This window comes from Eimeria maxima, genomic scaffold, assembly GCF_000499605.1.
Source record: "Eimeria maxima Weybridge genomic scaffold, Emw_scaff53, whole genome shotgun sequence".
Classification (NCBI taxonomy): Eukaryota; Apicomplexa; class Conoidasida; order Eucoccidiorida; family Eimeriidae; genus Eimeria; species Eimeria maxima.
This window is the reverse complement of record NW_013566576.1, coordinates 65131-78497: the sequence shown is the minus strand read 5'-3', so window position 1 is coordinate 78497 and position 13367 is coordinate 65131. Positions and strand designations below refer to the sequence as shown.

Here is a 13367-nt window from a genome sequence, read left to right as displayed (position 1 = left end):
ATTTACCTCATTATTTAGCCATAATTGGTACTGACTCTCATCACAAACACATGCCCAAGGATAATCATTATCATTAGGATACATAAAGTTGAAATAAGACATAAAACCATCAAAAAAGCAGCAAAAAAGATAAAAAAAGAAATAAAATAAATAAAATAAATAAAATAAGTAGATTTACCTCATTATTTAGCCATAATTGGTACTGACTCTCATCACAAACACATGCCCAAGGATAATCATTATCATTAGGATACATAAAGTTGAAATAAGACATAAAACCATCAAAAAAGCAGCAAAAAAGATAAAAAAAGAAATAAAATAAATAAAAATATATTTATTGATTAATTTACCTCATTATTTAGCCATAATTGGTACTGACTCTCATCACAAACACATGCCCAAGGATAATCATTATCATTAGGATACATAAAGTTGAAATAAGATCCTTGATTCCCTCCTTCGAAATTTTCTGCATTTCCAACCGACGCACCACCAAATAAATTATCCCAAATAGATCCAATTACTCCTGTTAGTTGGAGGAGCGAGGAGGAGGACGAGGAGGACGGGGAGGAGGAGGAGGACAAGGAGGAAGAGGTAGAGGAATCCTTCTTCTTATTCTCCTTCTCCTCCTCTTCCTCTTGCATGTTAATTATTTGGTCCTTTGTTGAGTTAGTTTTGCTTATTATGGTGTTTGTTCTGGTGGGGTTGGTGGGGTTGGTTGTGGTGGAGGAGGAGGAGGGGGAAGAAGATAATGAATGTATTTCTTTTTCTTCTTTTTTATCTACTCCTTTATCTTCTTGTTTATTATTATTATTATTATTATTATTATTATTATTATCTTCTTCTTCTTCTTTTTTATCTCCTTTTTTATTTTCTTCTTTTTCTTCTGTCTTTTTGAATTTTCCTATTTTTCTTGTTTCTGCAATAAATACACAAAAAAAAGAAAATAAATACAAATAATAATAAAATAAATAATTATATTTATTTATTTATTTATTTATTTATTTATTTATTTATTTATTTATTTATTATTATATTATGTATAGAGAGGATAATCATAAACACCTCTAAAGAACAATATACTACACACAAGTTTAACAGCAACAACAGCAGCAGCAGCAACAGCAGCAGCAGCAGCAGCTGTTGCTGCTGCTGCTGTTGCACAGCAGCAGCAGCAGCTGTATTTATATGTGTTGCTTACGTAGTGCAGCAGCAGCATCTTTTGCTTTTTGTTTTGCTTGCATGCATTCATTATTTTGTGTATCTACTTCGCATATTTGTAGTGCTTCTTTTGCTGCTGTTGCTGCTACACTAAATTGCTGCTGCTGCTGCTGCTGCTGCAGTAATTTAGATAGGGCCCCCCATGAGGCCCCCCTTTTTATTAAATCATCTGTTTCTTGCCAATGCTGCTGCTCTGCTGCAGCAGCAAGCTGCTCAAGAGATAGGAGCTGATGTTTTGCCCCTACTATAGGTGTATTTCCTTCCTCATGCTGCTGTTGCTGCTGCTGCTGCTGCTGGTGCTGCTGCAGCAAACTGTTATCCATTGATAAAATAAATGATGAATTATTTACATTTGTTTTCTTCTTATTTATATCCACAGATATACAAACTGCAAACATATACACACACATACACAATAAATATATTTATTCTGCTGCTGCTGTTCTCTCCGCTGCTGCTGCTGCTGCTGCTGCTGCTCGTGCTGTTGGTGTTTGATGGTGCTGCTGCTGCTGCTGTTGGTGTTGTTGCTTTCTACTGTATATGCACTCTCTACTGCAACAGCAGCAGCTGCAGCAGCAGCTGCTGCAGTTGCTGCTGCTGCTTTCTACGGCATATGCTCTCTCTATTGCAACTTCTGCTCTATACTGCTGCTGCTGCTGCTGCTGCTGCTGCTGCTGCTGCTGCTTTCTACTGCAGAAGCTCTCTACTGGTGCAGCTGTCTACTGCAGCAAAGGCTGTATACTGCTGCTGCTGCTGCTGCTGTCTTCTGCTGCTGCTGTCTGCTGGCTAGCCCGTCGATACAACACGGGGGGCCGGGGGGCAGGCTTGGGTGTACAGACAGCTGAAATGAGCAGCAGCAACAGCAGCAGCAGCAGCAGCAATACGGGAAAATTTAAGAAGACACATATATATGAAGCAAACTGGGGAAGCTAAGAAGAAGGCATTGACCGCTTGCTGCTGCTGCTGCAGCAGCTGCTGCTGCTGTGGTCGATTCCTTCCTTGCTGCTGCTGCTGCTGCTGCAACTCACAAGTGAAGCAAAGATAAAGCAGCAGAAAAGGCAGCCAACACTTTTGCTGCTGCAGCAAAAATCTTCTTGCTGCTGAGGCCATTGCCGTTATTTCTTAAGACCGCGCACGCGACAGCTGCTCATCGTGGCTGCTGCTGCTGCTGCTGCTGCTGCTGCTGCTGTTGCAGCATGTAAGTGCTGCAATGAGACAAATGAACTCAAGATCATACAAAATGTTGAAAACTTTATGGGAAAATGCATGCCTTCTGCTGCTGCTGCTGCCCAGGCTGCTGCTGCTGCTGCTGCTGCTGCTGGAGATCTTGCAGCCCTCAGCAGCAGCAGCAGCAGCAGCTGCAGCAGCAGCAGCAGCAGCAGCGGGAGAGGTCCCTGCTGCTGGATGCGTTAATTCCCCCCTTTTTTCTAGCGACAAAATTGTCTTTTTATTTATTTTTAAGAAAGAGGAGAAAATTTACGTTTATTTCCAATTGAGAGCAGCAGCAACAGCAGCAGCAGCAGCAACAGCAGCAGCAGCAACATGAGTTCCATCGAGGTTATACCGGGGAAGACTAGGATCGGTTAGTTTTTTACTCCTTTTTTTTTGCTGCCTCCTCTGAAGTGTACGTACACCGCAGAATTACTGCTGATATATACAGAGTGTCTAACTCCTTACACATACCCCCCAAGCAAGACATGAGGGTTTAGGGTTTAGGGTTTAGGGTTTAGGGTTTGCGGCTTTAGGCTGGATAGGGACGGGTGTGATGGGCCGACCGATGTGCGAAAATATCTTGAAGAAAGGATTTTCTCTAACAGTGTACAAGTCAGTATCTTGCTGCTGCTGCTGCTGCTGTTGCTGCTGTTGCTGCTGTTGCTGCTGCTGCTGCCCTTGCTGTTGCTGCTGTTGCTCCTGTTGCTGCTTCTGCTGTGTTACTCTGAGGGTAGAAAAGGCTTGCCTTTCCTGTCTTGAGGGCAGCAGCAGCAGCAACAACAACATCGTCAAGGGCTGTTGTGGCCGCAGCAGCAGCAGCAGCAGCAACGCTATCAGTCCGTGCAACAGTACCTGCTGCAGCATGCTTAGGTGAATCCGCAGCAGTCTTTGCAGCAGCAGCAGCAGCAGACGATGATTGGCTTGCTGTTTGTTGCTGCTGTTGTGTCTGCAGCCGTACCGCCAGCAAAGCTGCTGCGCTGCAGCAGCTAGGTGCTGCTGTTGCTGCTACTGCAGCAGAAGTAGCAGCAGCAGTAGATGTTCTTTGTATTATGGTGGGGACACCTGATGATGTTCAACAACTCATCTGTACGTACACCCCAAAACCCTAAACCCTCAACGATGCGCTGCTGCACCACCACAGCAGCAGCAACAGATGCTGCAGCAACAGTTGCAGCAGCAACAGCTGCAGCAGCAGCAGTGCTTTGTCGTTGTCTGATTGTCTATGGATGTTTGTTCTTATGAAAGTTTTGCTTTTTGCTTCTTCCTCCCTTTATTTGTTGTCTTATTGCGCTGTTTCTAAGGGTTTAGGGTTTAGGATTTAGGGTTTAGGGTTTAGGGTTTAGGGTTTAGGGTTTACGTGTATGTGCAGTGGGTCCCGGTGGTGTATCTTCTCGTCTTTCTCCCGGTTCTTATTTTGTTGATTTTACAACATCTTCTGCTTCCTTAGCAGAGGAGGTGTACGTACACCTCAAGGAAAAGGGGGTTGCAGCAGTTGATGCACCAGTTACTGGAGGCACGTAAACCCTAAACCCTAAACCCTAGAAGCTAAACCCTAAACCCTATAACCGGTAAAAATGGACCGCAAAACGCTCGAAATCCGGGAAGAAATCTGAATTACCAGAATTTAGGATTTAGTTATTAGGGTTTAGGGTTTAGGGTTTAGGGTTTAGGGTTTGTGTGTGTAGGAGATGTGGGGGCAAGGAATGGGACGCTCACAGTGATGGCTGGCGGAGACGCAAAAACATTTGAGAATCTTCGCCCCCTTTTTGAGGCAGTAGGAACAAATATCATTCATGCAGGGCCTGCAGGATCAGGTAAGGGTTTAGGGTTTAGGGTTTAGGGTTTACTAGGGTTTTGGGTTTATTAGGGTTTAGGGTTTAGGGTTTAGGAAAGGCGGGTGAAGCACTCAGTACTTGGGAAGTCGCAGACCAGAGTTTCAGTCTCGGTCCCAGTGGTTTGGAGTTTGGGGTTTAGGGTTTAGGGTTTAGGGTTTGGTGTTTAGGGTTTAGGGTGTGTGTGCAGGCCAGAGGATGAAACTCTGCAACCAGATTACCCTATGTACAAACCTCGTCGGCCTGGCGGAAGGTCGGTTGTCTGTTTGCTACAGTGTAGCCTAAACCCTAAACCCTAAACCCTAATTGGTATACCTCGGATTGAGGGTTTACGGCTAAGGGTTTAGGGTTTAGGGTTTGTGGCTCAGGTCTTCTCTTCGCCGAACGGGCTGGGCTCGACATTGAGAAGACTCTTGCAGTTCTTTCTGGAGGAGGAGCAGCGAGCTGGTGAGTCCAACTGAACATTAACAGCAACAGCAGCAGCTGCAGCTGCAGCAGCAACAACAGCAGCAGCAAGGCAGCCACATCGGTAACGGGAGTACAGCACGGTTTCCTGTTGTTTAACGTTTAGGCATTAGGGTTTAGGGTTTGTTCATATCCTCCTTACCATTTATTGTTCGCTCACATCTCTAGGCTGCAGATGCAATTGGCTTCCTAAACTTAGGGTTTAGGGTTTAGGGTTTAGGGTTTAGGGTTTAGGGTTTGTGGTTTAGGTCGGTGTCTACCTACGGACCCCGCATCCGCGACGGCGACTTTCGTCCGGGTTTTTTTGTTCGTCATTTAGTTAAGGATTTACGATTGGCTTTAAATGAGGCAGCAAGATTAAAACTGGCTCTACCAGGTCCTAAACCCTAAACCCTAGACCCTAAACCCTAAACCCTAGGTTCCTAATAGCCGCAGCACGCGGACATGGATTGAATTTCTGCGCATGCACTTTTGAAGGTGTTTAGGTGTTCTTGTGCTCTGCAAGTTTTGTCCCCAACCTATATGACCTAGGGACTAGGGTTTAGGGTTTAGGGTTTAGGGTTTATGTGTGATTCAGGTTTAGGGTTGGCGCTGCAGCTGTATCAGGCATTAGAGGCACAAGGAGGAGGATCCTTAGGAGTGCATGCATTAAAGATCGCGTTAAATAATATTAATGCACAAAATAAATCTATAGAGGATGTTGTAGGACAACTCAATTAAAGTCCTGCTGCTGCTGTTGTTGCAGCAGCAGCAGCACCAACAGCTGTTGCTGCTGCTCCAGTCGTGCGCTGTACCTGGCTCCAGCTGGTATTCCTCCAGCAGCACTGTGGTATTTCCTGCTGCTGCTGCTGATGCAGCAAGATTTGTTGCCACATTTAGCTTTGCTTTTTGCTGCTGCTGCTGCAGTAGTCGCTGCTGCTGCTGCAGCGCTAATTGCTGCAGCTGGCGCAGGTTTGCCTCTTAAGAAGAAGCAAATATCATTAGAAGCTGCAGCAGCAAACGAGTTGAGTCAAGGCGTTTGCTGCTGCAACTGGGTGTCTATAAACCGGGAGAAGGGCCTGTTTTTTTCTATCTCTTGCTGCTGCATCATGCAGCAGCAAGAGATATACTTCCTTTTCCCCGTGCTGCTACTTGCAGCAATTATCTTTTTCTTTCCCTGAACCTGTTTAGATGTATATACTCTTTCTTCTCTCTATTTCTTTATTTGCTTTTTACATTTTGTCGTTGTGGGCTCAGTTAATGAGGAGGGTGTTAGTTAAGGAAACCCTAAACCCTAAACCCTAGCTAGGCGGACATCCCCTCTCTTATGGCAAAAAATGTTTAATAATAATGCAGATATTGAAATATACGACATATGCCAACTTTTTGCTCATTATTTTTATCTAGACAAGAAAAGGGGCTTTTATCAATTGTGCTGCATGCACAGGAGAAAGTGAGTCTAAACCCTAAACCCTACACCCTCAGGGTTTAGGCGTGAAGGGCTTAAACAATTTTTGCCGGCTAAAACACGGCAAACAGTTGTTAGATACGCCCTTAAAAACACTGAAAGAGTCTAAACCCTAAACCCTAAACCCTAACCCTCTAAGAAACAACACCTGTTGTCACCTCCTACTCCACCTGCGTATCATCGTCCTCTCTGCCCCCAACGAAGGAAGGTCCTCCTGCCTTCCTAAACCCTAAACCCTAAACCCTAATTCCCCTTAAGGAAACAAAGGCAAAATTGGGCAAAGAAAGGAATGTTTATTCCGTGTTCATAGCAAAGAAAAACATAGAAACGAAGGGGAAATAAACTAAGGTTTAGGGTGTGTCTTATTTCTTATTTGCTGCTAGTGCTGTCAACTAATGGGGTTGATTTCAGCATTAAAGCTGATAAGCCTTTGCTATACGAGAGGGTTTCAAGGAGTGCAGCTAAACCCTAGACCCTAAACCCTCGGAAACCCTAAACCCTAGGCACCTGTAAACCCTAAACCCTGAACCATAGAATTCGGTTGTCGTCTAAAGCAAAGTTATCCCCAACTGCCCTATTTAATGTAAAAATAATACTCTTTAATATCTTTTAATTAAAATGTTATTAAAAAAGGCAATAAATATGCATTAAAGGCTGAAGGCCCACAGCTGCTCTTTCTTTTGCATGCATGCAGCAGGAGAGAAGAAGAGAGAAGAGAGTGCGGCGAAGGGAGAAGAGTCGGGGCTGCGAGAGTGTAGGGGTTTTCGCTATATTGTTGCATCTCCTTTGTTGCATTTTCTTCTTCTTCTTTCTATACTTTAGACTGTAAACCCTAAACCCTAAACCCTAAAGACTGTACAAAATGGCAGACAAAGAGGAGTGCGCTGCGCCTGCCGCCCCCAACAACGAGGAGGACGACGTGGCCAATCTTGAACAAGAAGTTACAGAAGGAAACTGGACTCGTCCAGAAGTACGAAACCCCAAACCCTAAGCCCTAAACCCTAATCCATGATTCACAACACCACCCCACGCCACACTCTTCGACCTCCTTCACCTCCCAAAGCTGCCTTGCAGCCCTTACGACTCAGGGGCCCCAGAGAAGGGCCCCTATTAATGCATCTTTGTTGCTGCTGCAACACATATATCCAAGAGAAATGCATAACTCCCCATAGCAAACATTTCCTCCTGTATTTGCATCCTTGGTGTGGAGCAGCTTCCTTGCTGCTGATATCCTCATTGCTACTAATAAGTCTTTCCGTTTCTCTTCATCTGAGCTTTTTTCTTCTTTATTTCCTTTTTTCCTTTTATTTTATCGAGGCGATTGCTGTAGCGGTGTGGCATGCAGCAGAGGGCTGCTGCCGCTTACGGCTTCTCTTGTATTTTTGTGTCGTCGTGTGTATCTGTTTTCTGTCTTTCTCTCCTTTCCCCTTGGGGTTCGTATTACTTCAAAGGTTGAATGAGGCACCGGTGCATGTATAATTCAGCAGTACATTAAGGACATGTACCGCAATTACTGTAGCCTCTGTTTATCTGCGGCGATGGGGCTAAAGAATATATGCGTCTATGCAAAGAAAGCATGCATTATATATGTAATTATTTATTTGCATGCATGCATTGTGTCTGCTACATGCACTTTCTGGTGTTATATAACATATTTCCTCCTAAGGACAGCCTTTTCTCCTTGTTTGTCTTGTTGCATGCATGCTTCAGGTTGAAGTTCATGAAGTGAAGGTTGAGACAGGAGAAGAGGATGAAGAAACCTTTTGGAAATGCCGTTCTAAGTTATACAGATGGGCTGGTAGCGAATGGAAGGAGAGGGGTCTGGGGGAGGCAAAGTTGCTACAGCATAAGGAAACAAAGAAGATCCGCTTCCTGTTGAGACAGGAAAAGACACTCAAGATCGTAGCCAACCACTACGGTGCGCAAGCTTACTTGCATGTATACATGGGGAAACATGCAGCAAGCTTTGTTGGGGCAGCACGCTGTGTTGCTGCAGGCAGCAATATTGTTTCAAATACGCCTTAGTGCTGATAGGCATAGCGGAAGTTGCATGATGCACCTGCAGAAACCCTATCAGTTTTTTTGATATTCTTTGTCGGTGTTTGTCTCATGTTTATACTTTCATTTTGGTTTTGTATGAATGTGAATTGGCATTTGCCTGTTGTTTTCTTCTTTCGTTTGCTGCAGTTGTTGCGACAGACGTCTACTGCAAATTGACCCCCAATGTCAGTTCGGAGAAGATATGGGTGTGGACAGTTATGGATTTCGCGGAGGGGGAATTGAAGAATGAGCAGTTTGCCCTCAAGTTTGGCCAAGTTGAACGTAAGCTGACGATAACGAAATAAGCACACGACAAAACAGGAAGAATAGACAAGGTAGAGGAAGCAGCAGCAGCAGCGAATGAGAAACAGAGGGAAAAGAAAAGAAGCAACGACTCAACTAGACATGCTCCGCCATTACCTCCAGTTTCATGTTTGACGAAACACAGAAATTGAGAAGGAGCACGCAGGTTACTGCCGCCGAGGTGTACGGACACCGCAGCACGCACGCATATACAAACACAGACTGGCACATAAGAAAATGGATTTTGTGTTAGTTTGCTTTCTTCAGAGGCCAAGGAGTTTAAAGAGAAGTTCGAGGAGGCGGCGACAATAAACGCAAAGTTATTTGGTATTGAGGAGAGTGGCAGCAAGGAGGGGGAGAAAGCTGAAAAGAAAGAAGGTAGCGACGAAAAGACGGAGAAGGATGCAGAAAAGGCCGACAAAGAAAGCAAATCAACAGAAGCCGGGAAGACCGAAACATCTGAAGAGTCAAAAGACAAGGAAAAAGCCTGATGACTCTGCAGAAACCGTGTTGACACTTCGTTTTGCGTATTACTGTGGTTATTCCATTATATGGAGTACACAGGCATTCATGTATTTGCATGTATACCTACCTGTATGCATATACATGCATGCCTGTACACATACATATATGTATATAAAAATCATGCATAAATCCATACCTATATATGTATATGTATTCTCGTTGTTGCAATAGAGTACCTATTCATAGAGAACTCCACGCAGGGAGGGTTGAATGCCTTTTCGCGTCTCTCTTTGATCGCAGCATGCGCTGTTTGGTGAACCCTAGATAGGAGAACAGAAGGAGGAAATGGGGTTCTTATGAGGGAGGCATAAGAGAGGGTTTTGGCTTTGCTGGATACTGACAGCGGGTAGGAGGAGGTGCCCGAGAGTGTCTGTCCTGTTGTGTTATCTATCTAATGCAATACAAACCGTCATTTGCAAAAAGTGTACTTCAAACAAACAAAAGAAGAAAAGATCACACCACACCATCACCGATTCTTCCTTGTCTTTCTTCCTTGCGTTATAATAACAATCAATAGAACACCCAAAGTTGACGCATTAATAGATGATAGCATTCATAAAATGGGGAAATTTGTGATTATATATATAATATATATAATATATATATGCTTTTATTTTAATTCACATTCACGAATGCAGACAGGCGGAAATGAATTAATCTATGACTATGCATCCCCTGCAGCCACTTAGTTTTGTTGCATTTTCTTCTTCGGCATGCCTTCATGCCTTTAGTCTTATGATCCGTACTTGTGCATAATAATAGGCATCTCCGCATTGCGGCCTTCAGCTGTATGTACAACTTTTGATGAAACCACACGATTAACCATTTGTAGGAAACCAACAAATGCCATTTGAGTTTGCAGATCAACTATACTACATACAAAGAGGCATGCAGGAAGAACATTCCTCGTTTCTCTAGAGGAGCTGCACCTCGTTAGATACGCTTTGACTGTCTTCGTAGCTAGATTACATACTACCCTACGTGTAAGCCAATTAGTAGGCATTGTTTGTGATTTATTGAGCATCACCAAGTCACTGTGTCGCAAGCGTAAGCAAGCAGATAGGAATACAGTGTGTATGCTTATTTGTTTCTCTTATTGTTGAAGACGCGTCTATTCTTTTTCACTAAAAATATCATATGCGACTACTTGTGGTGTGTATATCCACAAAATAACCTTCCATTTACTGGAAATGGGGAGGTGACTATATTAACAGGAATTGCTTGCAGCGTGGCTGCGCAGCTCCCTTGAGTTGTGCAGAATAAAAAGTCTTCATTCATTGGATGACAAATAATTCAATGATGATTAGTGGCTGATGTGCATTCTGCACTTCTTCAAAGAGAGCGCAGCAGAACCTGTGTCTGCAGGGTATACACTAAGCTAGCTCGTATTGCATTGGGGAAGGGAAACAAGTGACAGCTTTCGGGAAAGCTACGAAAAAGAAAACAAACATAGAGGATGCGAGATCCCAGCATTGAACAGAACTTAGTGCACCTCCTGCTGCTGCTTTGTGGATCTCATTGGCGATTCCTTTCAGAACAGCAAGAAACCCACAACAACTGCCGAAACCGCGGTCATCACCCCGAAAGCAGACGGAGAGGTAGCGCTGCCCTTCTTAAGTGGTGCTTGGGTTGTGCTTGTGGTTGTTGTTGGGTCTGAACTACGGCCCCCAGCGCCCGCTGCACTGGTGACGCTGGCTAGCATGGCGGATGGGGTTGTGGATTCCTGGATGGAGCTGCGAGATTCTTCTTTCTTTTCGGTAATCTCGGATTCGCTAAGGAGAGCAGGTTCTGCCTTAGGAGCAGCAGGAACCGTGGTTTCAGCAAGAGCAACAGGTGCGGGAGCCGGGGTAGAAATAGAGGCAGGGGCAGCGACAGGAGCAGGTGTAGAAACGGATGTAGCAGCAGGGGCAGGAGTAGTAGCAGGTGCAGGGGTGGGAACAGGAGCGGGAGCAGTACGGGTAGCAGGGGCAGAAGTAGTAGTAGCAGGTGCACCACGAGTAGAAGCACCACGAGTAGAAGGAGTAGCAGGGGCGGGAGCAGCACGAGTAGAAGGAGTAGCAGGGGCGGGAGCACCACGAGTAGAAGGAGTAGCAGAAGCACCACGAGTAGAAGGAGTAGCAGAAGCAGGAGCAGCACGAGTAGAAGGAGTGGCGGAAGCAGGAGCAGCACGAGTAGAGGGAGTAGCAGAAGCAGGAGCACCACGAGTAGAAGGAGTAGCAGAAGCAGGAGAAGCACGAGGAGCAACAGAAGGAACAGATGCACCAGGAGCAACGCCCTCTGCTACCGCTGGCTTAGTAGGAGCAGGCTGCGAAACAGGGGGAGAAGAAGGAGAAACAGAAACAGTTGTTGCAGGAACCGGGGCAGGAACAACCTCGCTTGACTCGTCAATAGAGGAGGAGCCATCATCTGTCTCAGACTCAAAGTCTATATCAGAGGTTTCAGCTGGGGGTAGAGGATTGGCTGCATTCAAAAAAAACCCACAAAAATTCCAAAATCATATGCTGTTGCCGCTACGTTTCTGCAGGTTATCTTGTAAATTACTCGGCTGCTCTATATTCTCCCTATTTTATTGAATTCACTTACCCTCAGAGTTGCCCTGTGCAGCGATGCCTCCTGGGCCGCTGGGGGGCTTGCTGGCCCCTTCTGAGCAACAGCACACAAAGAAGTCAGTGAAAAATGAAAAAACGATTTAATTGAGATGCGTTAGTCGCTTCTCTGTGCTAGGTGTTCGTTCGATGCAAAGGATTGCAGAGGTCCGCAAACAGCAACTCTTCAATCACGCAATCTCCTGGTCGGCACCTTTGCGACCTTTGAAAACAATGGTTGAAATGGCTCTAAATGCTCTCTGTGTTTATTTGAAACAAAATAAATTTGAATTTGAACAAAATATGGGGTGGGAACGCCAGGCTTTCGATGTTGGAGGCATCGGTTTCTGTTTGTTTTCCGTTGCCCTTCTAGGAGCGCCCAGCGGGGGCGGTTAGAAAAAAAACCGTTTTTATGCGTTCCCACCATTTAATGTAGGAACACACAAATGCAAAAAACGCACCTGATTGGAGGGCTCCGGAAAGTGGCAATTTTGCCTCGGCGTCCAAAGCGCACAAGGCGCTAGCTGAGATAACGGCAAACACCTTCAGGACTCCCATTGCTGGTGGTGGGAAAATGACAAAAACTTAGAAGGGAAACAATATACCAGGGTAAAAAAAGACGACGAATATGAATGGTGAGGGAGCGAACAGTCGCACGAAACAGGGGGAACGCCGGGCGTCTCCACGTTGGCCACGAGGGGCCAGCTAGCAGCCGTAGGGGCCCAGCAGTAACGAACGGGGTGTGCCAAAAAAAGGGAAAGTAATCAAAGCAGGTTCAAAATAGAACACAAATAAAACAAACCAACAAACCAGGTGTAACGAAATGACCAAAGAAGGAATAATCCTCAAATTCGGAAATTTCCCAAGGTCTCAGCGTCCCCATTCGCCCCACTGTGTTGCCAATCCGCATTGATTTATTCAATCACCTTTGGGCGTACACATAGATTTATGTATGCATGCATACGTATAGTTTTTTTTTAATTTTTATTTATTAAGTATATATATTGCTTTGCTGCTGGTAACGAGCGCCTGTACAAGGGGTTCAAAGCCTTACTGGTCCCCATTAGCCTCAGAAGTCCCCCCCACCTCTGATAAGCGTGTGAGGCCCAGCCTCCGGTTGGTGGGCGTGACGGGTTGTAACTGCAGCATTTTTGAGGGGAATACCATACTTTTAAGTAAGCATTTCAATATTTTGTGGACGTTTAATGTTTTAATTCAACGTTTAGCAAAGAAACCCACAAAAATTGCTTCTCATACAGGGAGAAGTTGCCACTGCACCGGCCACAGAAACACGCCGGTTGGAACTTGGCCGTGTGCAAATTCGCACCTCTTAAGCTCATAAGCTAAAAAACCAACAAAAAAGTCCCGTAGAAGCATCAAAAATTGTAGGGACCGCTTCAATTTCAATTTCAAATGGTTGCTCAAGCGCTGTTAGGAATAAGGCTTAATTCCCCTAGCGTGTGTCTATCGATTTCCACGAACATGCTTTGCGTTCTTGTAAGTCCGTCGTCACTTTTTTTTCCAAACACTTTTTCTAATTGTGCAGAAACTTGTATTTTCCGTTGTAAACAACCCATCTTGCGTTCCCTTTGGCACTTGGCAGTCCCCACTCTGCATTGCTCCATCCGACAAATGATGCGAAACGCTGCTTCCTATAGTTGTGGGTGGATGCCAGCGGAATATAGCGTTGAATATTTATGAACTCCCTTGGATACTGCACTGGACACAGGGTAAACA

General features: G+C 45.0%; 3 protein-coding genes across 3 annotated transcripts; 2 read left to right on the top strand and 1 right to left on the bottom strand.

Annotated features, from left to right (window-relative positions):
* Positions 1 to 2763: 2763 nt before the first annotated feature.
* On the top strand, positions 2764 to 5450 carry EMWEY_00008560 (NAD binding domain of 6-phosphogluconate dehydrogenase, putative; the record flags this gene model as incomplete). The annotated part of the gene is made up of 9 exons (XM_013482158.1): positions 2764 to 2803; positions 2967 to 3045; positions 3386 to 3519; positions 3803 to 3838; positions 4119 to 4247; positions 4456 to 4518; positions 4634 to 4712; positions 4979 to 5106; positions 5308 to 5450. 9 exons carry the CDS (start codon positions 2764 to 2766, stop codon positions 5448 to 5450), a joined length of 831 nt encoding a protein of 276 aa, XP_013337612.1.
* Positions 5451 to 7039: 1589 nt separating this feature from the next.
* Positions 7040 to 9011, top strand: EMWEY_00008550 (ran-specific GTPase-activating protein, putative; the record flags this gene model as incomplete). The annotated part of the gene is made up of 4 exons (XM_013482157.1): positions 7040 to 7147; positions 7888 to 8095; positions 8365 to 8499; positions 8788 to 9011. The coding sequence occupies 4 exons, from the start codon at positions 7040 to 7042 to the stop codon at positions 9009 to 9011; spliced, it is 675 nt and encodes a 224-aa protein (XP_013337611.1).
* Positions 9012 to 10576: 1565 nt separating this feature from the next.
* Positions 10577 to 12188, bottom strand: EMWEY_00008540 (hypothetical protein, conserved; the record flags this gene model as incomplete). The annotated part of the gene is made up of 3 exons (XM_013482156.1): positions 10577 to 11505; positions 11629 to 11688; positions 12092 to 12188. 3 exons carry the CDS (start codon positions 12186 to 12188, stop codon positions 10577 to 10579), a joined length of 1086 nt encoding a protein of 361 aa, XP_013337610.1.
* Between the last annotated feature and the right edge of the window lie 1179 nt (positions 12189 to 13367).